The sequence below is a fragment of the Passer montanus genome, unplaced genomic scaffold (genome assembly GCF_014805655.1).
Source record: "Passer montanus isolate IOZ18808 unplaced genomic scaffold, ASM1480565v1 scaffold1, whole genome shotgun sequence".
Classification (NCBI taxonomy): domain Eukaryota; kingdom Metazoa; phylum Chordata; class Aves; order Passeriformes; family Passeridae; genus Passer; species Passer montanus.
In genome coordinates, this window is record NW_024356504.1 from 5869321 (window position 1) to 5883592 (window position 14272).

Here is a 14272-nt window from a genome sequence, read left to right on the forward strand (position 1 = left end):
TGCTTTAATTAAGGCATTTAGGATTTTAAAACAAGTGATTTAGTGATCTTTATAGCAGTGATTGAGGTATTTTGCACTAATCTGTAAGGGATAAAAAAAAAAGATAAAAAAGAAAATACCTCCTTTAAAAGTGCTATATGTTTCCAATACTAAAATGGACCACTTTGGTGAAAGAAGAGAGAAGCACCGAGTATCAACTGCATGACTAGCTTAGGCATCACTTGTCATTCATACATGTGAATGGATAACTTCTGTGTCAACAGAGTAGTACGTCTGGCATGCTGTGTTTTCAAAAGAAGATCATTCATTTTCATCCTCCATGCTGTTTGATTTTGTTCAGAGCACAGCCCAGTAAATTTCTTTAGATACTAATGTTGTTGTTTTTGTTACTTGATTACACAGTGCAAGCCCTAGATAGGCAAAGTTCTGGGAATGATGTAAAAGACTCTATCCGGTCAGAGTCTATATCAGAACTTCATATTTCTCCTCTCACAAAGAAGAACATTGAAACTTATCAAAAAGAATTTAAATCAGTGCAACAGCCATCACAGGAATTGCGTGTACAGGTTTTTGAAAGTGTATCAGAAAGTTTGACCATGAAGGCTACATCAATTGAAGAAATTAAAGCTGTCCACACCTCAGTCCTTTCTCAAACATCTCAGAGCACCAAAATCTCTATGACGACCTCTCAGGAAAAGAAAGATGTCCCTCCAAAGATTCTCTTGCAACTCAGAGACCTAACTGTGAAATGTGGTGACACTGCTCAGTTCATATGTGCCCTAGAAAATGAATTCTATGAGTTTCTTTGGGCCCATGAAGGTAAAAAGATAGCATTGTCTGAAAAACTGAAGATATCACAAAACGGAAATGTTCTTCTGCTTACAATCCTAAATGCCCAGCTGTCAGATCAAGGACTGTACAGTTGTACTGTGTATAATGACTGTGGAGGCACAACAACTTCAGCAATACTAACAGTCAAAGGTGGTTATCTGACTTTTAACATGATCACTTACTTTCTGTAGCTTCATTATAACTGCCTAGAGCTCACTCATATTACCTTTATTATCAGCGTTTAATGGAGAAAGCTCTAGTAACAATGCTCTGGGGTTTTTCCTGCACATTTACAGCTCTATTCCTAAGTGACAGGCGCAGTACTGGGAAACTAGTACTGTAACTTTGTGCCTCTTCCTATAAAGTCACAGATGTCTCAGGCTTTTTATTCCTCATATCCTTCGTGACATGCAGTGAGATGTAAAGAAAAACAGGCTTATAGGAATTTTCATATTTTGTTAATTCCTGAAGCAGGAGTTTAAGGAAGAAAAGAATGCCAGATACAATTTTGAATTAGATACCAGGTCATTTCTAGCTCCTGCATGTTTCCAACAAATCCAAGATTCTAATTCCAAAGTTAGCAATATAGGTTAATGTACTCAAAAGGATTAATGGGTGCAAGTATTGTATTACTACAATACTAAAGTGTCTTCTACCTTTCACTCTTCCTAATATAGAAGTATTTACTTTTCGCTTAAACTCCTTCCACCTCTTCCGGACATCCATATATTAAAATGTTAGTAGAGTTACCACTAGTGAAGACCCAGAATGTATTATCACCACAGGTGATAGTATTTCTAATGAGTTCAAAGGAATCAAGACCAGAAAACTAAGATGAATAATGAAAAAGGCATTGAGTCTGTTGATCTGGCTCTTAATTACTTCTTTCTTCACTACAGAGCTGCCAAAAGCACTTTACATAATCTTCTGTGGCTACTTTCCAAATTAAGGCTCTAAATTAGAAGCAAAGATGTGCTTTTTTTTTAGTCACTGTGGATCAAGACTTGGTCCCATAAGAGACCCACAGGCTTAACTGGTACCTAGAATTAGCCGAACAGGAATAGAGCTCTTAAATATGCCATCACTCATGTTTAATAGCACTGTTTTAGCACTAATATACAGCATATTCATTCAATACTAATTACTGGGGTTTCTCCCCGTAAGTATAAGGATGTTTTTTATTCCTGCAAAACATCTGACCTAATCCTTTTCCTAACTTTATTCTTACCTAGCAAAAGAAGCACAAGCCAAAGCAGTAACAAAAATTACTCTTGAATCAGATTCTAAAAGCTTTAAAGCAGCCAAAGATTGTCAGTTTAAAGCATCTGAAGTTAAGCAAGAGTCTTCAAAGAAAACCTCAAGCTTGTTTATATCTACATCCCAAAGACCACATGAAGCTGAGAAGCAAAGAAACAGAGTATACTATCCTGATGTTGTGCCATGTGAAGAGATCACAGAAACTGACGCCAAAGCACCAGAGTTTCTTGAAACTCTGCCTTCAGAAACCACTGTAAAAGAAGGAGATGATGTGTTTCTCTTTTGCATAATGAAAGGTGTGCCTACACCTTGCGCAGTCTGGCTGTGCAATCAGCTAATAGTTGAGGAGTCTGCACTGTGCTCCATAAAACACGATGGGCCACTGTGCAGTTTAAGATTGTTGAAAGCTGGTCAGGACCACGAGGGTATATACAAGTGCAGAATAGTTAACCCTGCAGGACAAGCCGAGTGCAGCACCCATCTGAAAGTGACAGGTTGGCAACTGCATGTTCCTTCCAAGTATCAATTCGTCATGCATAGCATCATAATTGCATTCCACTATATTCATTCCCTAGGAGATGATAAAGAACGAGAAGTGTCTCATTAGTCTGTGGATTGTTGAATGTTTTCTTCAGGAATTTATGGCATGATAAAGGCATGTTGTTTTAGGAACTTTCCCCCACCCTGCAAAAAGAAAGCAAATCTTACAGAAAAATATATATTGCAAACAAGTTTGAAAATATTTGATTACTTTATTCTCAAAATTTATCAAGTGTTTGAATTGTCTGGCATGCATTTATGTGTGTGTGTGTGTGTGTACATGTGGATTTATGTCTATTTGCAAAAGAGATGGGACATTTCTACTATATAAAGTGTTGATTGGCACCTTTAACAACTATAGCTCAAAAATCTTTGTCTTTTTTATTCTAGCTCCTGAAAAAATTGTTCATGAGAAGCTAGAGGAAGAGGTTGAAATGGAAGTGAAAGGTACAATAACTAATGAGAATAATTATTACCAGTAATTTGTAATGTTGTGAAAAGGTTTTATCAGCTTCCATGAAGTGTCTGATGGGGAAAGATGCAGTATAAAGCATATTGGAACACGTTGCATGTTTGTTTTGATATGCAAAGGGTTACCTGCATTACAAGGTTATTTAAGTTTTAAAATATGTTTAAAACTTCAAATCTATAATTGTGCAACCATATTTTTAACTTTTACTTCATGCTTTGCAGCTGTTCACAGAGCTCATATATGTTCAATTTCCTTTTGAATGCATGGAATAGTTTACTTCAGAAGGAAGTTATACAAATCTTAATTGTATTACTTTTAAACAAGTTAGCAGCCTAACATTAATTGGTTCAGTGGACACTACTGGATGGATAGATGAAGTATACTAGAGAGCATTTGTTATTTAGGTTATGTGAAAGCTACACATTCCCATTGATTCCTCGCACTTCTTTTTATATACGTTAATTCATCATTATACATCTCTTACCCTGGCTTGCAGATAGCATACGTGGTTCATGTTGCTTGCTTTTTCCCCCCGTGCATAACACTGTGAAGTTAGTGGCTGTATTAGTTCGAATAAACGCCTTCTCATTTCATGTTACTTACTTTTTAAAAAATATATTTCAAACTATTTTTTTAAATTGTTTGAACATATCTACAAACACAGGGGTCAGAAAGGGCGTTTATTCTACTGTCTGCAAGTCAGGTAAGATTTTCTTCTTTGCCACCCAAAGACACACAGCTTTTCCAGGCAACAAAAACATATACGCAGAAGAACATGTTATTTTGAAATTCTTTTTTTGCTTGTTCAAGAAGAAATTTCCAGTCTGAAGAAAGAACAGACAACGAACGATTTTCGTGTCAATCTTTAAAACAGAGCAAGGCGTTGCGTTTATTCGAACAAATATGGTGAGTGAATTACTTTTTTTTCCTGGGTGTGTGATGAAATCTGTTGCATGCCCATTTTTTTATTTCAATATATTGCTATTTTTTTACAACCAGGTGGTAGGCAGAGCGTGACATGTTTTAACCCAGTCTCCTCCTCTTGCAGAACAGCACAGCGTGGACTGCGAGGGACGCGGCACAGCGGCGGTGCTGGCTTGCCCCCAGAACCGTAAACCCACCTTCACTCAGGGACTGAAGTGTAGGTCTGTCTTGGAGGGGGACCCGGCGTTTTTCCGCTGCAAGCTGGTGGCATGCCCAGCGCCGCACATGGCCTGGTTCCACAACAACCGGCCCGTCCTCCAGGACTGCCGCAAGGTGATTCGCACCGAGAGCACGGAGCACACGCACTGCGCCAGCCTGGAGCTGCGGGACGTGCGGGAGCACGACGCTGGCAGCTACCGGGTGTTTGCCATCAACAGCGAGGGCTCAGCCGAGTCCACCGCCTCGCTGCTGGTGGCCCGCGGCGGGGAGCGGCGGGGCTGGGGCTGCCTGCTGCAGCAGCGCCGGGAGGAGCGGCTGCGCGTGGTGCTCCGCTGCACCGGCTCCCCCTTTGACAAGGGCCAGGAGGCTGAGCCCGGGGACCTCTCACCGGCCCGGGGCATGGTACGAACCATCCGCTTCCAGAGCCTGCCGCTGGGCGGGCCGTGCCGCCCCGGGCTGGCGCACGGTAGGGAGCACAGGGCTGCAGTGGTTAATGCTGAGGAGCTGCTGGATGAGGAGATCCGCTGGAAGCTGCAGAAGCTGCGGGAAGCAAAGAGGGCGGCACTGAAAAAGAAGCAGGAATGCCTCATGTCCGCGCCCCAGGAGGCACCTGCTGGGAAGTCCAGCCCACTTAAGGTGGCTGCCAAAATGGTTGGCTCCAAGCCCCTCACAGTGCAGGTAGTGAAGCAATACTCTAGGTCCAAGGACCTGGGGGAGAGATGGCAGGTGCAAGGCGGGCTCCTGGAGCCCTGCCCGCCCCTCTTTGTACAGGAGATCAAGCCCCAGGAAGCTGTCGAGGGACAAAGATGCGCTTTCTCTTGCCTCTTCCATGGCCGCCCGCAGCCCACCGTCACTTGGTACAACAACGACAAGCCCGTGGGGCGCATCCAGGGCACTGCTGTTCACACCACGGGGTGCTGCTCCACGCTGACCTTCCCATCTGTGCTCCCACAGCATGGTGGCACTGTCACCTGTGTGATCTTCAACCCACTGGGCACAGTCAGCACCTCAGCTGGTCTCCATGTGAGGCGGCGAATGCCAGCCTATAAGTACACAAAGAAGGAAAAGGAGGAGATGAAAGTGGAGGAAAAGAAAGAGGAGGAGAAGGTGAAGGAGGAAAAATGGGTGAAAGAGAAGAAGGAAGAGGAGAAAATGAAGAAGGAGGAGGAAGAAGTTGGTCTGGCCTTTGTAGCAGAGAAGGGACTGCTAAGTGCAGTTCCAGACTCAGACTTGCTGTCATTGCCTGTGGAAATCAAAATCACTGCTCCCACTCCGACGCCAGAGCAAGACACAGAGATGAGAGAGATCCCACGACTCTCTCCAGAGCAGGCTGCTTCCACCATAAAGCATAAATTTAAGTTTTCATTTGATATGGGAAATGAGCCACCCCAAATTGTGGCAGAAGCCCCAGCACATATTCATTGCTGTGAAGGAGAGGAAGTGGTGTTGGAGTGTGCTGTGTCTGGGCAGCCCCCACCAGTTGTGAGCTGGTCCTTGAATGGCCAGAGCCTCTCTGACAGTGGGAGACTGAGGTTTGAAGAGGGCAGGAATGGCACGTACCGCTTACACCTTCAAGAGGTGTCTGTCACAGATGCTGGGCGATATTGTTGTGTGGCCACAAACGTGGCTGGAACAGCACAGACTGCCTCTGAGCTGACAGTGCAGCCCAGGGCACCCAGGCTGTATACCAAGGGTGAAGGTACTGAGGAACGGCCTGCCATGGACCATGTTCTGCACCTCCAAGGCCTCAGCATAGTTGGTAAGGGTGAAGAGGCACAAATTGCATGCCCCAAGGAGGAGGAAGCCCACCTACCCTGGTCCCTGAGGTTGTCTCCACCTCCTGGTGAGCAGTTGGAAGATTGTGAGGAAACACCTCACATCAAGGAAAGTGAGATGGAGGAACCAATGGTGCTGGATATCAAGGAAGTTTATGCAAGGCAAGAACTGGGCAATACAGAAGAAAGGGTGAGTTATACAGATGGTATTTCTGAGATGAGGCAGAACATAGGAAAAGCTGTCTCTGAGGAACACAGCTTTGGAATTGATACCACTGAATTGCACCCTGCTATATCCAGGGAAGGATGTGAATTGGTGGCCAAGGATTCAGGTCACTTTTCTGAGGAGCTGGAGCCTGAAGGAGGCAAGGTGCTACCACATACAGATACCCTGTCCTGGGACATCTTGAAGTCACCATTTATGGAAGTGCAAGGGCAAATGCATGGACCTGAGCAGTCTGCTGTGATAGGGGAGTGTAAGGATTTATCATTTATGGAAGTGCAAGAGCAAATACATGCCCCTGTGCAGTCTGCTGTGATAGAGGAGTGTAAGGATTTATCATTTGTGGAAGTGCAAGAACAAATACATGCTCCTGAGCAGTCTGCTCTGGCAGGGAAGGGGACGGATTTATCATTTGTGGAAGTGCCAGAACAAATACATGCCCCTGTGCAGTCTGCTCTGGTAGGGGAGTCTAAGGATTTATCATTTATGGGAGTGCCAGAAAAAATACATGCCCCTGTGCAGTCTGCTCTGGTAGGAGAGTCTAAGGATTTATCATTTATGGAAGTGCAAGAACAAACACATGCCTATGAGCAGTCTGCTCTGGCAGGGGAGTGTAAGGATTCATTTGTGGAAGTGCAAGGGCAAGCACGTGCCCCTGAGCAGTCTGCTTTGGCAAGGGAGTGTAAGGTTTCACAATTTTTTGTTCCTATATCACCTGTGGTGCAAGACAGAAGTGATGTCTGCACAGAGTGTGATGCCCCTGCTGGGGAGGCAGTGACCACTCCTGATGTGCCTCTTGTGGAAGAGCCAAGTGTGCCCCACCTGCAGGACCACATTGCAAGCACCCCCACAAAGGAGGAATTTGGCTTTTATGAATTCTATGCAAGACAGCAACAGGAGGAACAGGACAAGGAGCAAGAGAGATCAGTTGGTATTGAACAGGACATTAAAGCTGATGATAATCTTTGTAAAGAAGAAGCGATTGATGGTGGTGGTGCTACACACTGGAAAATACAAAGTGACAGGCAAATGCTGCAAGAAATGGAGTCTGATGTATGCAGCCCTTCTTTGAATCTAATCCCCACTCCTCCTGGCATAGAAAACTCAGGTCAGGTTTTTACTGAGGAAGCTGAAGTTTGTCTGGAAGAAGTGCATTTCAGAGAGCAGCTCTTGCCCTCTGAGCCTGACACTGAGATCATATTTGATCTGAAGAAGTTTGCAGAGCCTTTTCCAGCTGCAGAGACTGTGCAGACAGAACAGACACAAACCCCCACAGCACTGGAAAGTGTGGAGGTCATCACTGGGAGCATCTCCCCAGAGCACCAACATGGTCTGCCTGAAGGAGAGATGTCTCTGAGTGAGGAGCTGCGTGAGAGCTACAGGATGCAGCAGGAGGAGGTTGGTGCCCAGGAAGAGGAAGAGCCAAGAGAAATCACAACAGCTGATTTGCAAACTCCTAATGGGGATCTTGGCAGTGTCATGATACCTGCTGAAGAGGGACATTCTGCTGAAGAAGTTCAGGAGTCAAAGATGAGAGTCTGTGGAGAGGACTCACTTCAGGAAAAAATGAATGAATTTTTAGTGGAGCCCACACCAGGTTTCCAAAGAGGAGTTCAGGAAACACATGTGTGGGAAAGTGGAGAACGACTGGAGACCATAGACTCCCAGAGTGATAGCTTCATTATGGACTTGAAAAAAGCTGCACATGAAAAGAAACCCCAGGCTGGGCATCAGGCTGAGGAGGATGGTGGTTCTGGCACAGAAAAGTTCTTTGAGCCAGGAAGGAGCAGCTTTACCTCTGAGATGGAAAGCACAGATTCCCCTGAGGAGATGCTCAGAGACATCCAGCAGGAGCCAAACACAACCAAGGGATTGTCTTTGGGGAAACTCATACTTGGGTTAGTAATGGATGATCCTGTGGCACAGAAGAAGCAAAGGAAGGAATCTTGGGACAAGAAGAGGATTCCCACTGAGGAAGCCTCTGAGAACAGCCTGGATGGAGAAGAAATGTGGGAGGATACTTCTGCAGGTCCAGAGCCCAGGGCTGTTCAAATCTCAGAGCTGGAGCCTGATTTGTCCCTGGCCAGTTATTTAAGATCCACTGGGATATATGAAACTCCAGCTCTCAAAGGCACAGTTCAGAAGGAGCAGCAAGAAACTATAACTTCACTGGAAGTGGAGGAGGTTACCTTCAGCACGGTTTATGATTATTACAACAACCATCAGGAATTTGCCCGGCCCTTCTCTCCTGAGTCAGAAATGTCTATAGAGCTGGAGGGTGGGAGCAGAGAGGAGTCACCCGATTCAGACCGCTTCTACACACCTCCCTCCTCTGTGGAAATCTTTGAAACTGCTTCATCAGCATCCTATCACACGCCACTCAGCACGCCCGAGCGCTACTCCACACCGTCCGAGGGCTCCGGGTACGGCACGCCGCCTGAGCGCTACTCCACACCGTCCGAGGGCTCGGTGTATAGCATGGCCCCAGAGCACTACTCACCTTTCGAGGGTTCAAAATGCAACACACCCTCAGAGCAGTATTTCACACCCTTTGAGGGACCCTACTCTGCATCAGGGGACAGCACGCCACCAGAACGCTACCGGACACCCACTGGGGAGTATATGGATGCCCTGACCATGCTCCCTTTCTGTGAGAGGAGGGAGAGGAGGCATCAGCCTCCAGACCAGCCCCAGTCAAATGGGTTTATGACCCCCTGTGAAGCCCTGGAGCCATCAGGCAGGGACATGCCACCAGCATTCCTCAAGGCATTGAGCGGGAGGAGGTTGTATGAGGGCAGCACACTGATGTTTCTGGCTGAGGTTGTGGGAGTGCCCAAGCCAGGAGTGAAGTGGTATCATAATAAATCTCTGCTGGAGCTGGATGACAGAGTGCAAATAGAGAAGGATGGGGACAAATACATTCTGGAAATCACTAATGTCCAGAAAGCTGATGAAGGACAGTATCTGTGCCATGCAGTGAACATTGTTGGGGAAGCTAAAAGTATTGCAGAGGTGGAAGTTTTGCCTGAAGATGGACGGTCACTGGCACTGCCACCCCCTGTCACTCACCAGCATGTTATACATTTTGACATGGAGCAAAGCACATCTTCAAGGTCCCCTTCACCACAGGAAATCCTCCTGGAAGTTGAGCTGGATGAAAATGAAGTGAAAGAGTTTGAGAAGCAGGTCAAAATCATAACCAGTCCTGAGTTTAGCCCAGACAAGAAGAGCATGGTGGTTTCCCTAGATGTACTTCCACTTGCGTTGTTAGAACAAGCTGCAGGCTTGGCAGCAGGGGAGAATGAGGATGTAAAAATTGATTTCCAAGTAACTGAAATGCCTCCACGCTTTGCTGTGCCCGTTACAGATATCGAGGTGACAGAAGGCTTGGATGCAGTCTTTGAGTGTGTTGTAACGGGTACTCCTGTCCCAGTAGTTCAGTGGTTCAGAGGTGACACATGTGCGACACCTGGCACAGGGAAGTATGTTGTGAGTCAGAAGGAGGGACTTCACAGTCTGAAGATCAAAGGTGTAGGACCTTCTGATAGTGGCTTGTATCGCTGTCAGGCAGTTAACAGGCTGGGAGAAGCAACGTGCAAAGGCTCCCTTGTGGTCATGGCTCAGCAGGAAGCAAATGCAGTGAGCAGTGAGACAGTCCCAGGCTGTGAACCACACAGGCCCCAGAAGTGTGACTTGCTTTTGAGTACAACTGTGAGTCCGGGTGACCAGTCAGAAATAGAGCTGGAATTTGAGTTTGAGCCACACAGAGATGACTCAGAAAAAGCAATCCAACTGCTCGCAGTGACTCAACAAGAGCAGGAAGTGGAAGGGGAGAAGCGTGTCAATATTAGTTTTGATGTGTTTGCAGAGCCATCCGAAGAGGAACGGGTTGAGTTTAGGGCAGAGGACTCAGAGAGCTGCAGCTTTGAGTTCCAGGTCACAGAAGCTCCTCCCAGATTTGTGAGGCTCATTTCTGACTACAGTACATTTGTAGGTGCCTCAGTGTGCTTCCAGTGTCTTGTAACTGGTTCCCCCCGTCCCAGTGTCCGCTGGTACAAGGATGGGGTGCTGTTGGAAGGGGATAGGTACTGTGCACAGGAAGAGCAGAACGGCTTGCACAGTCTTACCATTGAAAACCTGATGCACAGTGACAGTGGGCAGTACAAATGTATAGCTACTAACAGGGCAGGAACTGCTGAGACCTGTGCTGTGTTAACATTATACTAAATTTCCATAATTTATTTCAGAGTCTGTCTTGAAATACCAAGTGTTTTTATGATGTTGTTCACTGCAGGTAAAAATGCAGCACTCATTTTAGGGGCATTGTTTTCATCTCTTTAAGGATGAAGACCACTCTGTGGGCATATTTGTATTTCACTTAGATTTGCCTTCTTTGGGAATTTAAGTGAGATTTAATCCATGCATAGATTGTGTGCACACTTTCTGCACTGAGGGATATTTCAGACTCCTTCTACGCTCCTTGCTCATTCTTGTAAAGATGTTTTAATTGACACTCCTTTGCGTAGGACTAATTTTTTTGTGTAATGTACATATACCTGTGCGTCTGTAACAGTGCAATCACTATTGTTTTATGTAGGCTAGAAATCACCTGAAAATGTAGACACCATCTTTTTCTGGTGACCTAAAGGTATGGAACACTGACTTATGCTCGCTGTTTAATTTGGGTATAGTTCTGTTAAAGAACTCCTTAAATTGGTATTTCCCCTTCTCACAATGTTGTGTCAGAACATGATTCAAGTCCTGTTTATAGTCTCTATTACTGTAAAATTTTTACATCTATGGGCCTCTTTTATGGAATTAAATGTCTTTTTTAAGTCAATGAATTATGCTGTTGCAAAGAAAAGCAGAGCAATGGGAAGAAAAATGAAAATTTTGCACTAGTAGAGACTGGACAGGATTTTCTTCTCTATTACCAAGTAATAAACATGAAAGCTTATTTTGTACTGTATTTTAGAAGTTAAAGGGAAAGGAGAAAGGGAACATAATAATAACAAATCAATTATGTTACTGTAAATTCATTACAATAATTTTGGTTGTCCCTGTATTCCAGTGTCATTCGTAAAAAATGCATAGTAGTAAAAAAGTAAGATATTTTTATGCAGTATTCTTGTTTCACATTAGAACTGCATCTCTACATATTCCTTTTATCTTTCTCTCTTTTTTTTATTATTAAGAGCAGTTAAGTGTGCTATGTATGGAGATGACCAGAAATAAGGGGAATATATTCAGTTGTTATGTGTGGCATTTTTTCAGCACAGGAGATTTTTTCATAAATGTTCTCAATGTGAATATATATTTTTATATTTAAAGTAATGCTAATATTTAGGAGGAATCAGCAGTAGCTGACATAATTAAATCAGAATTAAATCTGTTTTACATAAACGATGATAAATTGATTAAGAAAAATCTGTTAAATGGAGGAAAGTTATTAATTAACGTTTTTCAGAAACTAAATGACTCTCTAATGCACATACCAGCTTTCCAGTCACCTATATGTCAAGATGAGATCTTGAGTTCAAGATCCCTAAGCAAAAATTGGTTTTACTTTGTTTACCTGTTAATGAGATTCTTCCAGTTATTTACAAATTGCTGTCAGTTGCCTTACAAACAGTTTTAAGCAGAGTGGTGACTTTAAGCATAAAAACTACTCCTATAGTATGTTCAGTTATGTTCATACCATTTCTTATTTCTGAGTTTGATGTGTCCTCACAGTGAGACCACCATGTCTCAAAAAAATTTTGTCTCCTAAGACTATCTCATCACTCACATGGGATACAAATTTTTGTTCAAAAGATTCACCTTGCCCAATCATGTTCCCTGATAAAAAATTAAAATCAGGAGTGGCAAGTTCTAATAACCCAGTACCTGGGTAAAATGACTGTGTTTAGGCTAATGCAAATGTGTCACTTCAGTGTTTTCTCAGTCATGACCCCTTGATAAATATTTAAGATTTGTATATTGAAAGACAGAGTTAATTGTGCTTTCTGTCAGGTAATGATGGCAGGAAAGAGAAGCATGACTGTCTGGCCCAATGTTGTGCTGGGAAAGAATTACTCCATGATGTGTCCTTAATCCATTCCTTGTGTGGATGTGTAGCACTGACTGGTTCATTAGACAGCAGAGGTCCTTAGGGAGGTTGGCATGAATTGTCTGATGTTCTATGTCAGCTGTGATGTGAGGGTCTTTTAGTTCCAAAGTCAAAGAGGTCAGAGGCCCGTTGATTAGGTCCTGCGCAGTTGTGAAGTGTGTTTATTTTGCATGTAAATATGAATATTTTTAGAAGAAAGAGGCCCATAACTTGGTTTTGGAGCCATAAGCCACACAGGTCCAAGTTCATATTCACATCTGAAATATATGGCCAAGCATCTTTATCTCTACCCATGTAGTGGTGTTTGTGGTTTATGTAAATTTATAAGTCTTGGTTTAAGTTTCGTACATTAGCCAGGAGCACCTGGTTCACCTAAGCTACAGTTATTAAATGTGGAGTAATCCTAGGTTTGAATGAACTTATTCTGGGACAACTGGTATAGCTTGACTATCTCTTTTCAAAATTTTGTGGTTTTCATAGGAATCGAAATGCTCACAATTTTATTTTCAGATTTAATATTGTCTTCATTTCTACAAAACAAGTATCTTAAAAAAAGAAATATGTCTATTTGACATCAGTGTATATTGAATGTTAACATGTATCTTTAATTTGTGAAATAAATATGAAATTATTTAACTCCATCGCTTATTGTACTTTATTCATTCTACAAACATATCTAGAATATGAAGAAGTATCTGTATAGTTCTTCTCTCATAAATATCCAGGAACAAACAAAAGTGCATTTGTTTTTGCCACACACCTGTGTATAAAGCATTCTCCTGTGCTAACATGGGTTTTACTCTGCAATTTTTATATATTTTATTTTTTTATTTTTATTTTATTGGCCCAATTCTGCCACCCATTCTCAAATTTATTTGCAAAATTAATTACTTAATTATTTATTTATTATTAATTATTATTAATTATTTGCATAATTAATTACGTAATTAATTATTTTAACAAGGTTGGTAAGTAACGCTGAAGGACTGCTGTAATTTTTTTTAACTTAAGCATTTCTTCTCTGCGGTTAATCATTGCATGCACTGTGCTATGTCATTTATATTATGGCTTTGTGGCAAGACTAATAATTAGTAAAACCAATGAGAAAGAATTGGGTGACAGAGTTTGTTCTTTTTTATATTTGTTGTGGGAGTGCAGCAAAAATTTTTATCTCTTAATAAGTTTTAAAATTGAAGACTGTAATTGAGAAGCTTCTCAATTACAGTGTCTAGAGACATTAATCCATTCATGCTTTTATTCTTTTTAAAAAAATTCGTATCTGTCAAGTACTCTGGGCCTTTACTGATAAAACTTGACTTAGTGAGGACAGCAGTATTTGATTTCCAAAAGTTTCCCTTGCATTGTGCTTTTCATGAATTTTCCCATTAGTGAAATTTCCATATTTCACTGATATTTCTCTTGTTAAATATCTGCAGAGATGTTCTTGCTTCTGTTTCCTCTCATTTTAAGCTACTATTGCAACTAAAGTTGTCTAATGCATATATCTATAAATTCAAAAAGGCAAGAAAACAAAAAATCTTAAACATCTGTTCTCTTTTTCTCTGACATTGTGGGAGTTTTATTATGCCACATCTTGACAGGGAGGAGTTCAAAAGCAGAGATTTAAATCAAGGGTTTAGACTTGTGGTGTTTGTAATAATGATGCTGTAAACTTAAGGATCTAATGACAAAATCAGGACAAAGTTGTTAAGGTAGAGGTAATCTTTTGGTGTGCTAGACAAAAAATAGAGTTTAAAGAGATGAACTATGCATCCGAAGAAAGGTTAGTGTGCTGAAAAGATTGTGGATTTGTTGGTTGGTTTGGTCGAGGGGAGCAGAGGATTCAATTCTAATTGTGGCATTCTGGTTTTTTTGTTTGTGTTTTGAATTATATCAGGGCCTTAGCACTATTCTGCTGTACT

The 14272-nt window shown here is 42.6% G+C and overlaps 1 protein-coding gene across 1 annotated transcript in view; it reads left to right on the forward strand.

Annotated features, from left to right (window-relative positions):
* TTN (titin) overlaps positions 1-14272 on the forward strand; it is a 238110-nt gene that overhangs the window by 36325 nt on the left and 187513 nt on the right. Inside the window, exon 43 of the mRNA XM_039702997.1 lies at positions 3019-3075. Within this exon, the coding sequence (XP_039558931.1) occupies positions 3019-3075 (57 nt within the window). The remainder of the gene's footprint in view (positions 1-3018; positions 3076-14272) is intronic.